The sequence below is a fragment of the Chiloscyllium plagiosum genome, chromosome 7 (genome assembly GCF_004010195.1).
Source record: "Chiloscyllium plagiosum isolate BGI_BamShark_2017 chromosome 7, ASM401019v2, whole genome shotgun sequence".
Taxonomy (NCBI): domain Eukaryota; kingdom Metazoa; phylum Chordata; class Chondrichthyes; order Orectolobiformes; family Hemiscylliidae; genus Chiloscyllium; species Chiloscyllium plagiosum.
Window position 1 is genome coordinate 104521575 of NC_057716.1, and position 17883 is coordinate 104539457.

Sequence of the window (17883 nt, forward strand, 5' to 3'; positions counted from 1 at the left end):
GTTCTATTCCCAGCTGATATTAATCAGCTGATGTTAATAGCCTGAAGGACAGGTGACCTAACATCAATGTTCTTGAAGAACCAGCATCAAGGTTGTGATCATCCAAGTTAAAAATCACACAACACCAGATTATAGTCCAACAGGTTTATCTGGAAGTACACGCTTTTGTAGTGCTGCTCCTTCATCAGGTAGCTGCTTGGTGAAGGGGCAGCGCTCGGAAAACTTGTGATTTCAAATAAACCTGTTGGACTATAATCTGGTGTCATGTGACTCCTGACTAAAGAAATGCAACGTAGATGTCAATATTCAGGAGCAAGCTCCTATACGAAGGGACACAATTCTTTGAGAGCACCCAATGCCAAGAGGAAGTACAAAAAAGGAACTGAAGAAAGGAATGCCAGTGATTCCAAGCTCCAACCTGTTCCAATTTCCAGAAACTCTTGCCAAATGTGTGGTCAGAGATACAGGTTCAGACTCATCAGCTATACAAGCACCCACAGAACACATGACCATGTGTTGAAATCGTTTGTCTTTTACTCTTTATATCTTGAAGACTTCAATCAGATCACCCTTTAACTTTCTAAATTCTAGAGAAAGCAAGCCATAATTGTATAATCTCTCCTCAAAACCTAACTCTTGAAGTCCTGGTAATGGACTGGTGCAGAGCCAACAATCTGTCTCTGAACATGGACAGGATGAAAGAGATGGTTGTTGACTTCAGCAGGGCATGGATTGACCACTCTCGACTGGACATGGACATGGAGATCGTGAAGAGCACCAAATTTGTTGTCATACACCTGGCAGAGAATCTCACCAAGACCCTCAAAACCAGCTCCATTGCCAAGAAAGTCCAGCAGCGTCTCTATTTTCTGCACAGGCTGAGGAAAGCCCACCTCCCAACTCCCCATCCTCACCACATTCTACAGAGGGTTCAGTGAGAATACCCTGAGCTGCTGCATCACTGCCTGGTTCAGGAATTGCACCGTCTCAGATCGTATGACCCGACAACAGATAGTGAGGACAGTTGAGAGGATCATCGGGATCTTTCTTCCCTCCATTACAGACATTTACACCACACGCTGCATCCTAAAGGCTAAGAATATTGTGGAAGACCCCACACACCCCTCACTCAAACTCATCTCCCTCCCACTATCTGGCAGAGGATACCAGAGCATTCAGTTTGTTACGGTCAGACTGTGCAATAGTTTCTTCCCCCAAACCATCAGGCTCCTTAACACAGTATGATCGACTCTTTCCCATCTGAAATTCTTTGCAAGACTTCGAATTGCTGCTAGAAAAAATGTCTATTATATATCATTCTTCTATTACACTGTAACTTGCGTGTTTTGCACTTCTTTGAACATAGAACATAGAACAATACAGCGCAGAACAGGCCCTTCAGCCCTCGATGTTGAACCAACCTGTGAACTAATCTAAGGCCATACCCCTACACTATCCCATCATCATCCATGTGCCTATCCAAGGATTGTTTAAATCTCCCTAATGTGGCTGAGTTGACTACATTGGAAGGTACGGCATTCCATGCCCTTACCATTCTCTGAGTAAAAACCTGCCTCTGACATCTGTCTTAAATCCATCATCCCTCAATTTGCAGCTATGTCCCCTCGTACAAGCTGACATCATCATCCTAGGAAAAAGACTTTCACTGTCTACCCTATCTAATCCTCTGATCATCTTGTATGTCTCTATTAAATCCCCTCTTAGCCGCCTTCTCTCCAATGAGAACAGACCCAAGTCTCTCAGCCTTTCCTCATAAGAACTTCCCTCCATACCAGGTAACATCCTGGTAAATCTTCTCTGCACCTTTTCCAATGCTTCCACATCCTTCCTATAATGCGGCGACCAGAATTGTGCACAATATTCCAAGTGCGGCCCCACACTAACATTTTGTATAGTTGCAGCATGACAATACGGCTCTGGAACTCAATCCCTCTACTAATAAAACCTAACACAATGTATGCCTTCTTAACAGTACTACCTACCTGGATGGCAACTTTCAGGGATCTATGTACATGGACTCCAAGATCCCTCTGCACATCCACACTACCAAGAATCTTTCCATTGACCCAGTACTCTGCCTTCCTGTTATTCTTCCCAAAGTGAATCACCTCATATTTATCTGCATTGAACTCCATTTGCCATCTCTCAGCCCAATTCAGCAGTTTATCCAAGTCCCACTGCAACCTGCAACATTCTTCTACACTGTCCACCACGCCACCGACTTTAGTGACATCTGCAAATGTACTAACCCATCCACCTATGCCTGCGTCCAAGTCATTTATAAAAATGACAAACAGCAGTGGTCCCAAAACAGTTCCTTGTAGCACACCAATTGTAACCGGACTCCAGGCTGAATATTTTCCATCAACCACCACTCGCTGCCTTCTTACAGAAAGCCAGTTTCTAATCCAAACCACTAAATCACCCTCAATCACATGCCTCTGCATTTTCTCCAACAGCCTACCATGTGGAACCTTATCAAAGGCTTAAGTGAAGCCCATGTATACCACGTCAACTGCCCTACCTTCATCTACATGCTTGGTCACCTTCTCAAAAAACTCAATGAGGTTTGTGAGACATGACCTGCCCTTGATGAAACCATGTTGACTATCTGCAATCAAATTGTTGCTTGCTAGATGATTATAAATCCTATCTCTGATAATCCTTTCCAAAACTTTTCCTACAACAGACGTAAGGCTCACTGGTCTATAATTACCTGGGTCATCTCTACTGCCCTTCTTGAACAAGGGCACAACATTTGCAATCCTCCAGTCCTCTGGTACTAAACCTGTAGACAATGACGACTCAAAGATCAAGGCCAAAGGCTCCACTATCTCCTCCCTAGCTTCCCAGAGAATCCTCAGATAAATCCCATCCAGCCCAGGGGACTTGTCTACTTTCACTCCTTCTAACATTTATAACACCTCGTCCTTACTAACCTCGATCCTTTTAGTCTAATATCCTGTATCTCATTCTTCTCCTCTACAATAATCTCCTTTTTCTGAGTGAAAACCAATGAGAAGTATTCGTTTAACACCTCTCCGATCTCCACAGGGTCCACACACAACTTCCCATTTCTGTCTTTGACTGGCCCTATTCCTAGGAGAAAGTGAGGACTGCAGATGCTGGAGATCAGAGCTGAAAATGTGTTGCTGGAAAAGCGCAGCAGGTCAGGCAACATCTAAGGACCAGGAGAATCGACGTTTCTGAAGAAGGGCTTATGCCCGAAACGTCGATTCTCCTGCTCCTTGGATGCTGCCTGACTTGCTGCGCTTTTCCAGCAACGCACTTTTCAGCTCTGGCCCTATTCCTACCCTAGTCATCCTTTTATTACTCACATACCTATTCTTATGCACTTTATGCTGTGTACGATCGTGTAGTTTGTGCTGTCCATGTAGCACCCTTGGTCCTGGAGGAACGTTGTCTCGTTTTTACTGTGTCAGTTGTATGTGGTAGAAATGACAAATAAAAAGCTACCTTATGCTACTCTACTCATTCTTGTAAACCTACATTGTACTCCTTCTATGGGCCTGGAAATTAATTTCAAAGTAAAGATTCCACCCTCCACAGTCACAGATGTTGGGAGCAGATTAGAATTCCCTGGTTAATTGACTAGGTACTGAAGCTGGGACGGTAAGGTCTCTGTAACATTCTGAAGAAAGCACTGACTCACAGGACTTCCACACCACACCCTCTCAATGTGACAGTTTATCACATAAGCAAATTCCTTGTTTAATACCCTCAAGATATTGAGATAATGTGCTAATCAGTAAAGGCTGAAGAGGTTGGAGCTCCTGAAAGAAGACTGAAGCATCACCTAATGGAGATGTTTACAATTCCGAAAGAGTCGATGTATAGAAGATATTCTCTCTTGCAGGTGGTCTACGGCTATGGTCTTTACTTAATCTAATAAGAAATTTCAAGTGAGACATCTGTAGCCAGAGACTGATGAAAATGTGGAACTCACTCCCACAAAAAACAGTTGAGGCAAGTAGCAGACATGCATTTAAAGGAAAATCAGCTAAAAGCAAGTGGGAGTAAGGAATATGTTGATGGGGAGAGCTAAAGAGGGATCGGAGTTAGTCTGTATATATGCTATCGGCTCAATGTACTTTGACTCAAAACGTGTGGCACTGGGAAAGCACATTAGAAAGGGCTTATGCCCGAAACATTGACTCTCCTGCTTCTCTGATGCTGCCTGACTGGCTGTGCTTTTCCAGCGCCACTTTTTGACTCTGATCTCCAGCATCTGCAGTCCTCACTTTCTCCTCAATGTATTTTGATGTTATGTAATTCCATGTTAAAGATTCTTAACTTTTTCATCTGTATTTAACCAGATTGTGACAACCGAGACCTTGACCTTCAAACCAGAAGAAATGCACGGATTTGTGTCAGAGGCCAGTAATCTGGCTCTTTTACGGATCCTGGCCCAAAGAAACAAATTCTCCGACAACATGGTCTTTCTCTCTTTTGACAGTGACATGAAGCTTTCTACTTCTACTTATGTAAGTCTGGGGTCCTTTAACCAGCAGAGTGAGGGTGGAGCACAGTGTGGGCTATCAGCAATTTTAATAGCCCACGCCAAAGCTAATGTGGCTTTGAGTTTTTGTAAACTAACCCCCTGCCATAACTGGGGTTGTAATTGTCAGAGAAAGGCGGAATTCATAAAAAAAATAAGAAAAAGGGATTTTTTTTTATTTTACAATGATCTCCTATAAAAGTCATATCTGTGTCTATAGTTATTTGGTTAGAAGCAGTGCCAAGGATAGGCAGCAAGAGAGTGGGACTAATTAGACATCAGGAATCACTGTTCCAAAATAAGAGGTTTCCCGTCTAAGAAAGAGAGATGAAATAGTTTTTTTTTCACAGAGGGTTATGAATCTTGGGGTTATGAGTCTTCTAGTTAAGTGTGATGGAAGCAGAGTCTTTGAATATTTTGAAGGCAGAATGGATTGATTCTTGATAGGCAAGGGGACAGGAGTGAATGTGGAATAATCAGATCAGCCATGACCTTGCTCAAGAACATTACAGCGCAGTACAGGCCCATTGGCCCTCGATGTTGTGGAGCCCTGTGAAACCAGTCGGAAGCCCATCTAACCTACACTATTCCATTCTTGTCCCTACGTCTATCCAATGACCATTTAAATGCCCGTAAGGTTGGCGAGTCTACTACTGTTGCAGGCAGTGCGTTCCACGCCCCTACTACTCTCAGAGTAAAGAAACTACCATTGACATCTGTCCTATATCGATCACCCCTCAATCTAAAGCTATGGTGCTGCAGTATAGGAAAGATGTGATTGCACTGGAGTGGGTGCAGAGGAGATTCACCGGGATGCTGCCTGGGATGGAATATTTCAGCTATGAACAGAGGCTAGATAAGCTCAGGTTGTTTTCTTTGGAGCAGGGATGATTGAGGGGAGACCAGATAGAGATATATAAGATTTTGAGGGGCATGGACAGGATGAATAGAAAGCAGCTCTTCCCCTTAGCTGAAGAGTCATGAACACAGGAGCACACTTTTAACGTGAAAGGCAGGTGGTTTAGAGGGAATTTGAGGAAAATGAAATTCAGCCAGAGGATGGTGGGTGTCTGGAAAGTACTGCCTGGGGAGGTAGTTAAAATAGGAAACCTCACAATCTTTAAAAAGTACTTGGAAGAACACTTGAAATGTCATAACATTCAAGAGAACAGGCCAGATGCTGGAAGGTGGGATGAGTGTAGGAATAGTGTACTTTTGGCAATACAGGCTAAAGAGCCTGTTCTGAACTGTACCATTCTATGATTCTGTGACTCAGGCTTAAAGGGCTGAATGACCCATTCCTGCTCCTAATTTGTTTGACCAACCGGAGAGCCAGTCCAGGTGTTATGGGTCCAATTATCTCCCTCAGACAGTTTTTCTGTGATTGTACAATGTGTCAAAAATTAGCTCTCTTGCACCCTAACCCCTGAGTTAATAACTACACTTCAACATAAAGTGTGAACTGACAATTGCAATGTAGTATCTTCCGAGTGCTGAAAGTGCCATTACGTAGAGGAGCTGGTAAAACAATCAGATGGAGGAGAATCAGGCAGTATTCAACAACAGCAGGCATACATTTCCTGGTCTCAACCAACATTAAATTGATAAGTGCATCTTCAGATCCATTGCTGTTTATGGGAGCTTGCTATGTCCACTTACAGTGGAACAATTGCTAATATGCAGAGCTTCAGAACCCCCTTGGGGTTGTGAAAGGCAGCTGTAAGTACAAGATTTTACATGCTTTCATTTGTTGAATTATACCTTTGTCTGGAATGGGCAAATAATCTCATGGATCACTGATTGCAGCAGCTTCTGGATATTTGATTTTTCCTTGTCCTGTAACGATCTTTCCTTTAACAGATGAATCTCGGACACAGAACAATGAAGATCGGGAAAGAGGAAAGGCAAGTTCTTGGCATCCAAAGGACAATTCACTCAGAGACAAGCGGCCCCATGAACTGGCAGTCCAACTTCCTGTCATCTGGGTGAGTACTAGAGAGGCCTCGTCATTGTATCACAGACATGTTATGCTGCAGAACAAGGCCATTTAGCTCATCTTGTATGCACATATTTCAGTATTTCTTTATTTGCCAGTTTAAGTACTTGAGTCATTCCATTAGACCATGGCTCATCTGTTTGTGTTTTGAGTTCTATATTCCCACTCAGCCCTGACAACATTTGATTTATTTGCCTAACACAAATCTATCTACCTCTTCATTTGAAACATAGAAGACTGGAACAGCAGTTGGCCATTTGACCATTCATGCCTGCTCTGCTGTTCAATAAGATCATGCCTGATCAAGCTCAAGACTCTAGTCTCACCTACCCACTCCACCCCAATTTCTTGATTCCTCTCGCCACATAATGTTTTAGCCTCAAGCACCTTCTGCAATCATGAATTTCGCAGGCTCACCACTCTCTGAGGGAAGAAATTTCTCCTCAACTCAGTCCTAAAAGGTTTACCTCTTACCCTTAAACTATAACCCCTGGTTCTCGACTCCCCCATCTTTGGGAACATTTTCCTGCATCAAACCTGTCTAGTCCTGCGCAAATTTTATATATTTCTATGAATACCCTTCATTCTTCAAAACTCTAGTAAATACAATCCTAACTGACTCAATCTCTTCTCTTACGGTCATTCCTGCTAACCTTGGAAAGAACTTGGTAAACCTTTGCTGCACTTCCTCTATAGCAAGAACATCCTTCCTCAGATACGGAGACCAACACTGTACACGATACTCCAGGTGCGGCCTGACCTATGCCTTATGTAAGTGTATCAGACATCCTTATTCCTGTTCTAGAATCTTCTTGCTATTAAAGGCCAATATACAAACTGCCTTCTTTGCCACCTGCTGCACCTGCCTGTTACTCTTCTTATAGGTATGCAATGACTCCACCTCTACTGTCTTCTGAGGTAAAGAGTTCCAAAGTTGCACAATCCTCTGAGGGGAAAGAAATTCCTTCATTTATTTCCTGAAAGGATCTCCTCTCACTTTATAACTGTGCCCCTTAATTCTGAACACACTCACAAGAGGAAACATATTTTCCACGTCTACTTGGTCAAGACCATTCAGCATCTTATACACTTCAATCAAATCATCTCTCACTTTGCCTAACTCCAGTGTGAACAAGCCCAGCCAGTCCAGGCTGTACCACAGGACAATATACTACTCATTCCAACCTAGTAAACCTCCACTGAACCTCTGCAATGAATTTTCATCCTTCCTTACATAAGGAGACCAAACCACTGTTTTCAAGATGCAAGCTTGCCAGAGCCCTACATAACTGAAGCATAACCTCTTTCCTTTTATGTTCAAGTTGTCTTGTGATAAAGGAGAGCAATTAAACAAGTAATCAGAGGAGGAGGCTCCACAAATATTCCTATGCTTAATGAAAGGGGAGCCCAGCACATTAGTGCAACAGATAAGGCTGAAATAGTTAGAAACTTCAGCTGGATATACTGAGAGGATGATCTGTCTTGGCCTTAACCTCATAGTTGCCAGTCTTCAGCCAAATTAATGTCGAGAGTGTGGTGCTGGAAAATCACAGCAGCATCTCAGGAGCTTTATCAGGATTCCTGATGAAGGCCTTATGAAGGGAAGGGGGAAGAGGAGCAGAGCATTAGTCACTGAGGCCTCCATAGTTAGGGGGACAGATAGGAGGTTCTCAGGGAAAGAGAGAGACTCACGGATGGTGCCTTGCCTCCCAGGTGGCAGTGCTCATGTTGTCTCTGATTGTGTTTCCGGGATCCTTGAGGGGGAGGGGGAGCACCTCAAGTCATGGTCCACATAGGCACCAATGACGTAGACAGGAAGAGAGATGGGGATTTAAGGCAGAAATTCAGGGAGCTAGGGTGGAAGCTTAGAGCTAGAACAAACAGAGTTGTTATCTCTGGTTTGTTAGGTAAAAACAATGAGTGCAGATGCTGGATTAGTGGTGATGGAAAAGCACAGCAGTTTAGGCAGTATCTGAGGATGCTGCCTGAACTACTGTGCTTTTCCAGCACCACTAATCCATCTCTGGTTTGTTGCCCGTGCCATGTGCTAGTGAAGTAAGGAAAAGGAGAGAGAGGAGTTGAACACGTGGTTACAGGGATGATGCAGGAGGGAGGGTTTTGGATTCTTGGATAATTGGGGCTCTTCCTGGGGTAGTGGGACCTCTGCAAACAGGATAGTCTTCACCTGAACCAGAGGAGTACCATTATCCGGGGGGGGGAACATTTGCTAATGCTCTTTGGGTGAGTTTAAACTAATTCAGCAGGGGGATGGGAACCTAAATTGTAGTTCGAGTACACAGGAGGTTGAGAGTAGTGAGGTCAGAAATAAGGTTTCAAGATCGCAAGAATGCACTAGCAAGCAAGTATTTGGTTTGAAGTGTGCCTACTTCAATGCCAGGAGCATCAGGAATAAGGTGGGGGAACTTGCATCATGGGTTGGTACCTGGGACTTCGATGTTGTGGCCATTTTGGAGACATGGTTAGAGCAGGGACAGGAATGGTTATTGCACGTTCCTGGATTTAGATGTTTCAGTAAAAACAGAGAAGATGGTAAAAGGGCCAGGGTGAGGTGTGGAATTTTTAGTTAAGGACAGTATTATGGTGGCAGAAAGGAGGACTTGTCTACTGAGGTGGTACGGACTGAGGTTAGAAACAGGAAAGGAGAGGTCACCCTTTTGGGAGTTTTCAATAGGCCTCCAAATAGGACAGGAGAGCAAGGATGATCCTGGATAGGAGCGAGAGTGACAAGGTGGTTGTTATGGGGGACTTTAACTTTCTAAATATTGACTGGGAATACTATAGTTCAAGTACTTTAGATGGGTTTGTTTTTGTCCAATTTCTACAGGATGGTTTCCTGACACAGTATGTAGACAGGCCAACAAGGGACGAGGCCATATTAGATTTGGTACTGGGTAATGAACCTGGACAGGTGTTAGATTTGGAGGTAGTTGAGCACTTTGGTGATAGTGACCACAATTCGGTTATGTTTACTTTAGTGATGGAAAGGGATAGGTATATACCGCAGGGCAGGGGTTATAGCTGGGGTAAAGGCAATTATGGTGTGATTAGACAAGATTTAGGATGCATTGGATGAGGAAGGAAACTGCAGGGGATGAACACAATTGAAATGTGGACCTTATTCAGGGAATAGCTATTGCGAATCCTTGATAAGTATATACCTGTCAGGCAGGAAGGAGGTTGTTGAGCGCAGGAACAGTGGTTTACTAAGGAAGTTGAATATCTAGTCAAGAGGAAGAAGAAGGCTTATGCTAGGATGAGATGCAAAGGCTCAGTTTGGGTGTTTGAGAGTTACAGGTTAGCCAGAAAGACCTAAAGAAAGAGTTAAGAGCCAGGAGAGGACATGAGAAGTCGTTGGCAAATAGGATCAAGGAAAACCCTAAGGCCTTCTGTAGGCATGTCAGGAAAAAAGAATGATTAGAGTAAGATTAGAGCCAATCAAGAGCAGTAGTGGGAAGTTGTGCGTGGAGTCAGAGAAGATAGGGGAAGGGCTAAATGAATACTTTTCGTCAGTATTCATACTAGAAAAAGACAATGTTGTCGAGGAGAATACTGAGATACTGGCTACTAGACTAGATGGGATTGAGGTTCACAAGGAAGAGGTGTTAGCAATTCTGGGAAGTGTAAAAATAGATAAGTCCCCTGGGCCGGATGGGATTTATCCTAGGATTCTCTGGGAAGCCAGGGAGGAGATTGCTGAACCTTTGGCTTTGATCTTGATGTCGTCATTGTCTACAGGAATAGTGCCAGAACACTGGAGAATAACAAATGCAGTCCCTTGTTCAAGAAGGGGAGTAGAGACAACCTGGTAATTATAGACCAGTGAGCTTTACTTCAGTTATGGGTAAAGTGTTGGAAAGGGTTATAAGACTTAGGATTTATCATCATCTAGAAAGGAATAATTTGATTAGGGGTAGTCAGCACGGTTTTGTGAAGGGTAGGTCATGCCTCACAAACCTTATTGAGTTCTTTGAGATGGTGACCAAACAGTTGGATGAGGGTAAAGTGGTTGATGTGGTGCATATGGATTTCAGTGAAGTGTTTGATAAGATCCTCAACAGTAGGCTATTGTACAAAATATGGCTGCAAGGGATTGAGGGTGATTAACAGTTTGGATCAGAAATTGGCGAGCTAAAAGAAGACAGAGGTGATGGTTGATGGGAAATATTCATCCTGGAGTTCAGTTACTTGTGTTGTACCTCAAGGGTCTATTTTGGGGCCACTGCTGTTTATCATTTTTATAAATGACCTAGATGAGGTCATAGAAGGATGGGTTAGTAAATTTGTGGATGACACTAAGGTCAGTAGAGTTGTGGGTAGTGACAAAGGATGTTGTAAATTACAGAGGGCCACAAGTAAGCTGCAGAGCTGGGCTGAGAGGTGGCAAATGGAGTTAAATGCGGAAAAGTGTGAGGTAATTCACTTTGAAAAGAGTAACAGGAATGCAGAGTATTAGGCTAATGGTAAGATTCTTGGTAGTGTAGATGAGCAGAGAGATCTCGGTGCCCATGTGCATAGATCCCTGAAAGTTGCCACCCAGGTTGATCGGGTTGTTGAGAAGGTATATGGTGTGTTAGCTTTTATTGGTAGAGGGATTGAGTTTCGGAGCCATGAGGTCATGCTGCAGCTGTACAAAACTCTGGTGCGGCCGCACTTGGAGTATTGCGTACAGTTCTGGTCACCGCATTATAAGAAGGATGTGGAAGCTTTGGAAAGGGTTCAGAGGAGATTTACTAGGGTGTTGCCTGGTATGGAGGGAAGGTCTTGTGACGAAAGGCTGTGGGACTTATTTTCGTTAGAGAGGAGGTTGAGAGGTGACTTAATTGAGACATATAAGATAATCAGAGGGTTAGATAGGGTCGACAGTGAGAGCCTTTTTCCTTGGATGGAGATGGCTAACACGAGGGGACATAGCTTTAAATTGTAGGGTGATAGATATAGGACAGATGTCATAGGTAGTTTCTTTACTCAGAGGCGGGGAACGTCCTGCCTGCAACAGGAGTAGACTCATTGGATAAACATATGGACGAAAATGGAATAGTATAGGATTGATGGGCTTCAGATTGTGTCCCAGATTGATGCAACATTGAGGGCTGAAGGGCCTGTACTGAGCTGTAATGTTCAATGTTCTGTGTTCTATTATGCCCGAAACATCGATTCTCCTGCTCCTCGGATGCTGCCTGACCTGCTGTACTTTTCCAGCAACACACACTCGACTCTGATCTCCAGCATCTGCATCCCTTCCTCCTTCAGCCAAATCAATGCATTCCATGTGATATCAAGAAACATCTGAAAAAACTGGATACTGAAAAGTCTATGGGCCCTGAAAATATTGCAGGTGAAGTCTGGTGTTCGTGAACTTGCTGTGTCCCTAGTCAAGCTGTTCCAGTACAGCTCCATTACAAACATCTACCTGGCAACATAAGAACTAGTACTGAAAATGTGTTGCTGGAAAAGCGCAGCAGGTCAGGCAGCATCCAGGGAACAGGAGAATCGACGTTTCGGGCATAAGCCCTTCTTCAGGAAACTAGTAGGCCATCTGACCTGTTGACCCTGCTTTGCCATTCAGTAAGATCATGTCTGATCTTTTTGTGGACCCAGCTTGACTTACCTCCCAACTCACCATAATCCTTCATTCCTTTATTGTTCAAAATCTATCTATGCCTTAAAAACATTCAACAAGGTAATTTCAAGTGCTTCACTGGGCGGGGAATTCCACAGATTCACAACCCATTCATGGAAAGAAGACCCTCCACAACTCAGTCCGAGATCTGGACCCCGTTATTTTGAGGCTGTGCCCTCTAGTTCTAGTTTCACCCACCAGTGGAAACAACCTGTGGAAAAATGCCCAGGTACGCCCTGAACACAAAAGCAGGAAATTCAGTCTGGCCCCATCAGTCTGCTCATGATCATTGGTAAAATGATGGAAGGGAGATGTCATGAGCAGTGTTATCAAGCAGCACTTTGCAATAACCTGCTCACTGATGTTCATTTGGTATTCTGCCAGGGCCACTCAGCCCCTGGTCTCTGTCCAGCCTTGTTGTAGACATGGACAAAAAAGCTGAACTTTCGAAGTGAGGTGAGAGTGACTACCCCTATTATCAAGGTTGGTTTTGACTGAGTATGTTTTCAGGTATCAAAGAGTGCTAGAAAAATTGAAGTCAGTTAGATTTTTTTAAAAGTTCATTTGTGGGATGTGGGTAAAGCTAGCTAGCATTTTTTGTCTGCTCATAATCAGCCAGAGGACAGTTAAGAGTCAACCACATTGCTGTGGGTTTGGAGTTGTCTGTAGGCAAGACCAGCAGCTTTCTTCCCTGAGGAATGTTAGTGAACCAGATCAGTAGTTATGACAATTGAAAGTGGTTATGTGGTCACCACGAGACTGGACTTTCTTTGCATTCAATACTTTTATCCAGTTTCACCATCTGCTACTGTGAGATTCAAATCCATACCCCCAACACACTAACCTGGATTCTGGGTTGCTAAACCATTGACATTACCACTCCATGACTGCTTCCCCAATTACAATGTTCAGCACCCTTTGTAACTCCTCAGGTATTGAAGCAAATGAAAGGCATATCCGGACGATATCCAAAATTGGGCTGAAAAATAGCAAATATTTGTGCCTAACAAATGTCAGGCAATGATCTCTCCAACAAGAGAGAATCTGACTGTCACCCCATGATATTACCTTCACTGAATCCCGCACAGTCAACATCCTGGGGCTACCACTGACCAGAAGCAAGAAAGGTCACTGGACTCAAAACATTAACTCTGCATTCTCTCCAAAGATGCTGAGTTTCCAGCAATTTTTGTTCTGGTGTGATGGAATACTCCCCACTTGCCTAGATGGGTGCAGCTCCAACAACACTCAAGGAGCATGACACTGTAGGATTGGATTGAAGTAAATCTTATGGGATATGAGTTCCCTGATTGGGGCTGTTGACATTATCTAATCAAGGACCTCTGGCTGACAGACATAAGCCGGATGTTCAGTGGTTCTGTTCACATTTGGAGTCATCTCTGAGCTCGCTGGGTCAGTGTCATGTAACGTGCGTGTATAACTAAAGGGTGACTTGGTGATGGGATACCAGCCTTCATGAAGATAGTTTAGATACCATCCAGGACAAAGCAGCAATTTAATTGGCATCCCATCCATAACCAACACTGGTGACATGGTCACCATTAGACTCGCATATTTTTTAAAAATATTGAATTCAAACTTCACCACCTGCCATTATGGGATTAATTCCCATGTCCCCAGACATTACCCTGAGGCTTTGCATTACTAATTCACTGTCATTGCCATTGTGCCACAACTTGTGTTCAACATGTCCACTGAGTTACTTCAGTGGGAATTGAAGAGATTCTGGGAGAAAGTGAGGAGTGCAGATGCTGGAGATTAGAGTCAAGATTAGAGTGGTTCAGGAAAAGCACAGCAGGTCAGGCAGCATCCGAGGAGCAGGAAAATCAACGCTTCAGGCAAAAGCCCAACAGATTCTGCCATTGGGCAGGGTCACAGAAGGAGAGGGAGGTGCTGCAAACAATAATCAGACGTTTGTGGGTCACAATCTCACATCCTGTTGCAATGTCCCCAGTTTACTAGCTAGCATTTCCCAGATTCTGCAACAGGGCATGCGATTGGAAAACTGACCCAAAGGAGTGGGATGCAGAAATATAGGTTAAAATAGGGATGTGAACTTTCCTGTAATCCTCTTCTCCACTATTTTAAAGGTGTTCTTTCATTTCCTTCTCAACATAGTAGGTGGCTCTGTGGTTAGCTCAACTGTCTCACAGCATCAGGGACCCAGGTTCAATTCCTGCCTCAGGTGACTGTGTGGAGTTTGCACATTCTCCCTGTGTCTGTGTGGGTTTCCTCCCACAGTCCAAAGATATGTAGGTCAGGGTGAATTGGCCATGCTAAATTACCCATAGTGTTAGGTGCATTAGTCAGGGGTAAATATAAGGTCTGGATGGGTTACTCTCTGGAGAATCAGTGTGGACTTTTTGTGCCAAATGACCTGTTTCCATACTGTTGGGAATCTAATCTAATACTGAAAAATGTGTTGCTGGAAAAGCGCAGCAGGTCAAGCAGCATCAAAGGAGCAGGAGAATCGACGTTTTGGGCATATGCCCAAAACGGCGATTCTCCTGCTCCTCTGCCTGACTTACTGTGCTTTTCCAGCGCCACACTTTTCAACTCTGATCTCCAGCATCTGCAGTCCTTACTTTCTCCTAATCTAATCTAATAGTAATAGTTCCTTCTGTAGCTCAGTGTCAATGAAGCACTTCAAGACTTTTTTATAGTGTGTTACTGTTTCTACAAGTTTGACATTGTCTCCGCTCACTCATCACTGATGTTCATGGTTCAATCCACTCTTTTTGTAGGCATTTAACAAGCAGAGTGCAAGTGGGCTCCCCAGCTACAATGGTGCTGACCCAGTTACCTCACCTGAGAGAAGCAGGTACTGTAATTTTTATACCTGTGACATTGCTCTGGGAATGTTTCCCACAGGGGTGACTGCGAACAGGAGCTCATTCACAGAACCCAAAAAAGTCTTGTTTGAAAAGGGCTAATTTGCACGGCTATAAAACTGAGAAGTGGCTCCAATTGGACAGCTCCTTCAAAGAGCTAGCACAGTCTTGATGGGCTGAATGGAACCCTGTTTTAGAAAAGTTGTGGAGTTCAGAAGAAAAAGGAAAAAAAATGTGATTGATACAGAAAAGTCCTGAGGGGTGTTGATTGGGTGGATGTTGAAAGGAAGTTTCCTTTTGTGACAGAACCTAGAACTTGGGATCTTTTTTTTAAAAATAAGGGGCTGCCCATGTAAGAAATAGATGAGGAGAAATTTTTCTCATTGTGGGCCATGATTCTTTAGAATTCTCTTTCTTAAAAGATGGTAGAAACAGAGACTCTGAGTCTTTTTTTAATGGCAGAGGTAGATAGACCCGAGTGAGCAAGGGGTGAAAGGTTATTTGAGGGTAGACTGGAATGGAGAGGAGTCGAGAGTGTGGTGCTGGAAAGATTAGATTCCATTCCCTACAGTGTGGAAACAGGCCCTCCGGCCCAATAAGTCCACACCGACCTTCCGAAGACCCACTCCCCACCCCTATATTTACCCCTGACTAAATCACCTAACACTGTGGGCAATTTCGCATGGCCAATTCACCTGACCTGCACATCTTTGGATTGTGGAAGGAAACTGGAGCACCCGGGGGAAACCCACGCAGACGCGGGGAGAATGTGCAAACTCCACACAGACTCGGTGCCCAAGGTGGGACTCAAACCCAGATCCCTGACGCTGTGAGGCAGCAATGCTAACCACTGAGCTGGTGAGCACGGCAGGTCAGGCAGAATCCAAGGAGCAGGAGAATCGACGTTTCGGGCAAAAGCCCTTCATCAGGAATGAGGCCTCAGGGGTAGAATGAGATCAGCCACAATCTTATTGAATGGCAAAGCAGGCTTGAGGGGCCGAGTGGCATCCTGTAATCCAAGTCTTAATTCATAGGTTGAATGAGAATAAGGCTTATGCCCGAAACGTCGATTCTCCTGTTCCCTGGATGCTGCCTGACCTGCTACGCTGTTTCAGCAACACATTTCAGCTGAGAATAAATCAAGCTGGTTTTAAATACCAAGGAACAGTCTGGGAGCAGAGAGATTTAGGATTATGTTTACAGTAATCATTAAAAATATATGCACAGATGCAAAGGCAAATGAAATGTTGGCCTTTGTCTTAACAGGATAGAATACAAAAGGATGAAGTCATGCTACAGTTGTATACTGCTGTAGTCAGCCCGTGTCTGGAGTGACTACATTCAGTTCTGGGTACCACATCACAGGAATGACATATTGGTCTTGCAGAGGATGCAAGTGATAAGGGAGGGTAAATAGGTTGCATGCTGGATTTTCTTGAGTTTTGGAGGTGACCAAGCATGTGATTTTGGAGGTTTGTTCCTGATATAATAGGAGTGTTTCATGTTGTGCTTGAAAGAGTTAACTGGCATCATGAGATAAACTGCATCCATAATATGAAGGGAAGCTAAGGGCTTTCTCCATGTGCTCTGTCAGTGCTTCAATTATTATCCTTTGTGCTAATAGCATGAAGCTAAAGCGGTAATGTAAACTTATTCTTCAGGTGGGCCTGATGTCTCACAAGACAAGACAACATCTGCAACATCTATATCTTCAATGTCATTTTAATAGCTAGTTATTAAGTAAATAAAACTAGTAAGTGCGAGAGAAACTCAGGACCTCGGTCAGAAACTGTAGAGAGAGAAGCTGAATTAACATTTTGAGTGCAATACAATTCTGGTTCTAAACAAAAGGTCACATCTGATATGACCATTTTTTAAGAACCCGAGTTGCACTGGACTCGAAATGTTAACTCTGCTTCTTTCTCGAAAGATTCTAACTGATCTACTGAGTTTCACCAGCACTTTCTGTAGTTATTTCAGATTTGAAGTACTGGTAGTATATTGTGAATAGTTGCTAAGTAATAGGTAATTTTACCACCGGTCATCTCACACTTACTGTAATGGAAAATTTATCCTTACCTTGAGCTTTAACATGTAATAAACCTATTTACTGTTCATCAGTAATTGGGCCTATCTTCTACCTATGACACAATGTGGGCATCTCTCCCCACTTAACAGCTTATGCTCAGGTAAAGTTTCCATAGTCTCACTCTCATTAGGAAGCGATGGCTGGTGGTCAGTATAACCTGAGGGTCACCACCCCTCAGTTCAGGTACAAAGCTGAGAGATGGGACCCTTGTAACCTGTAGTCCAACTCTATAAACCTATCTTTGGTTCATATCCCTAGTACCTTTCAAAAAACCAAAAGAATTGCGGATGCTGGAAATCAGAAATGAAAACAAACTGCTGTAAAAACTCAGCAGGTCTGGCAGCACCTGAGTTTTAACAGCAGTTCTCTATCCAAATGGCCAAATTTCCCTCTAGCCCATGCCTCCTGACTTTCCGCATAAGCCTACCATGGGGAACCTTATCAAATGCCTTACTAAAATCCATGTATACTACATCCACTGCTCTACTCTCATCCACATGCTTGGTCACCTCCTCAAAGAATTCAATAAGACTTGGAAGGCAAGACCTACCCTTCACAAATCCGTGCTGGCTGTCCCTAATCAAGCAGTGCCTTTCCAGATACTCATAAATCCTATCCCTCAGTACCCCTTCCATTTCTTTGCCTACCACTGAAGTAAGACTAACTGGCCTGTAATTCCCGGGGTTATCCCTATTCCCTTTTTTGAACAGGGGCACAACATCCGCCTCTCTCCAGTCCCCTGGTACCACCCCCGTTGACAATGAA

The 17883-nt window shown here is 43.8% G+C and overlaps 1 protein-coding gene across 1 annotated transcript in view; it reads left to right on the plus strand.

The window, feature by feature from the left end:
* LOC122552047 (ciliogenesis associated TTC17 interacting protein) overlaps window positions 1-17883 on the plus strand; it is a 98611-nt gene that overhangs the window by 73442 nt on the left and 7286 nt on the right. The window contains exons 6-8 of the mRNA XM_043694601.1: window positions 4359-4526; window positions 6401-6525; window positions 14943-15019. Coding sequence (XP_043550536.1) covers window positions 4359-4526; window positions 6401-6525; window positions 14943-15019 — 370 coding nt within the window. The remainder of the gene's footprint in view (window positions 1-4358; window positions 4527-6400; window positions 6526-14942; window positions 15020-17883) is intronic.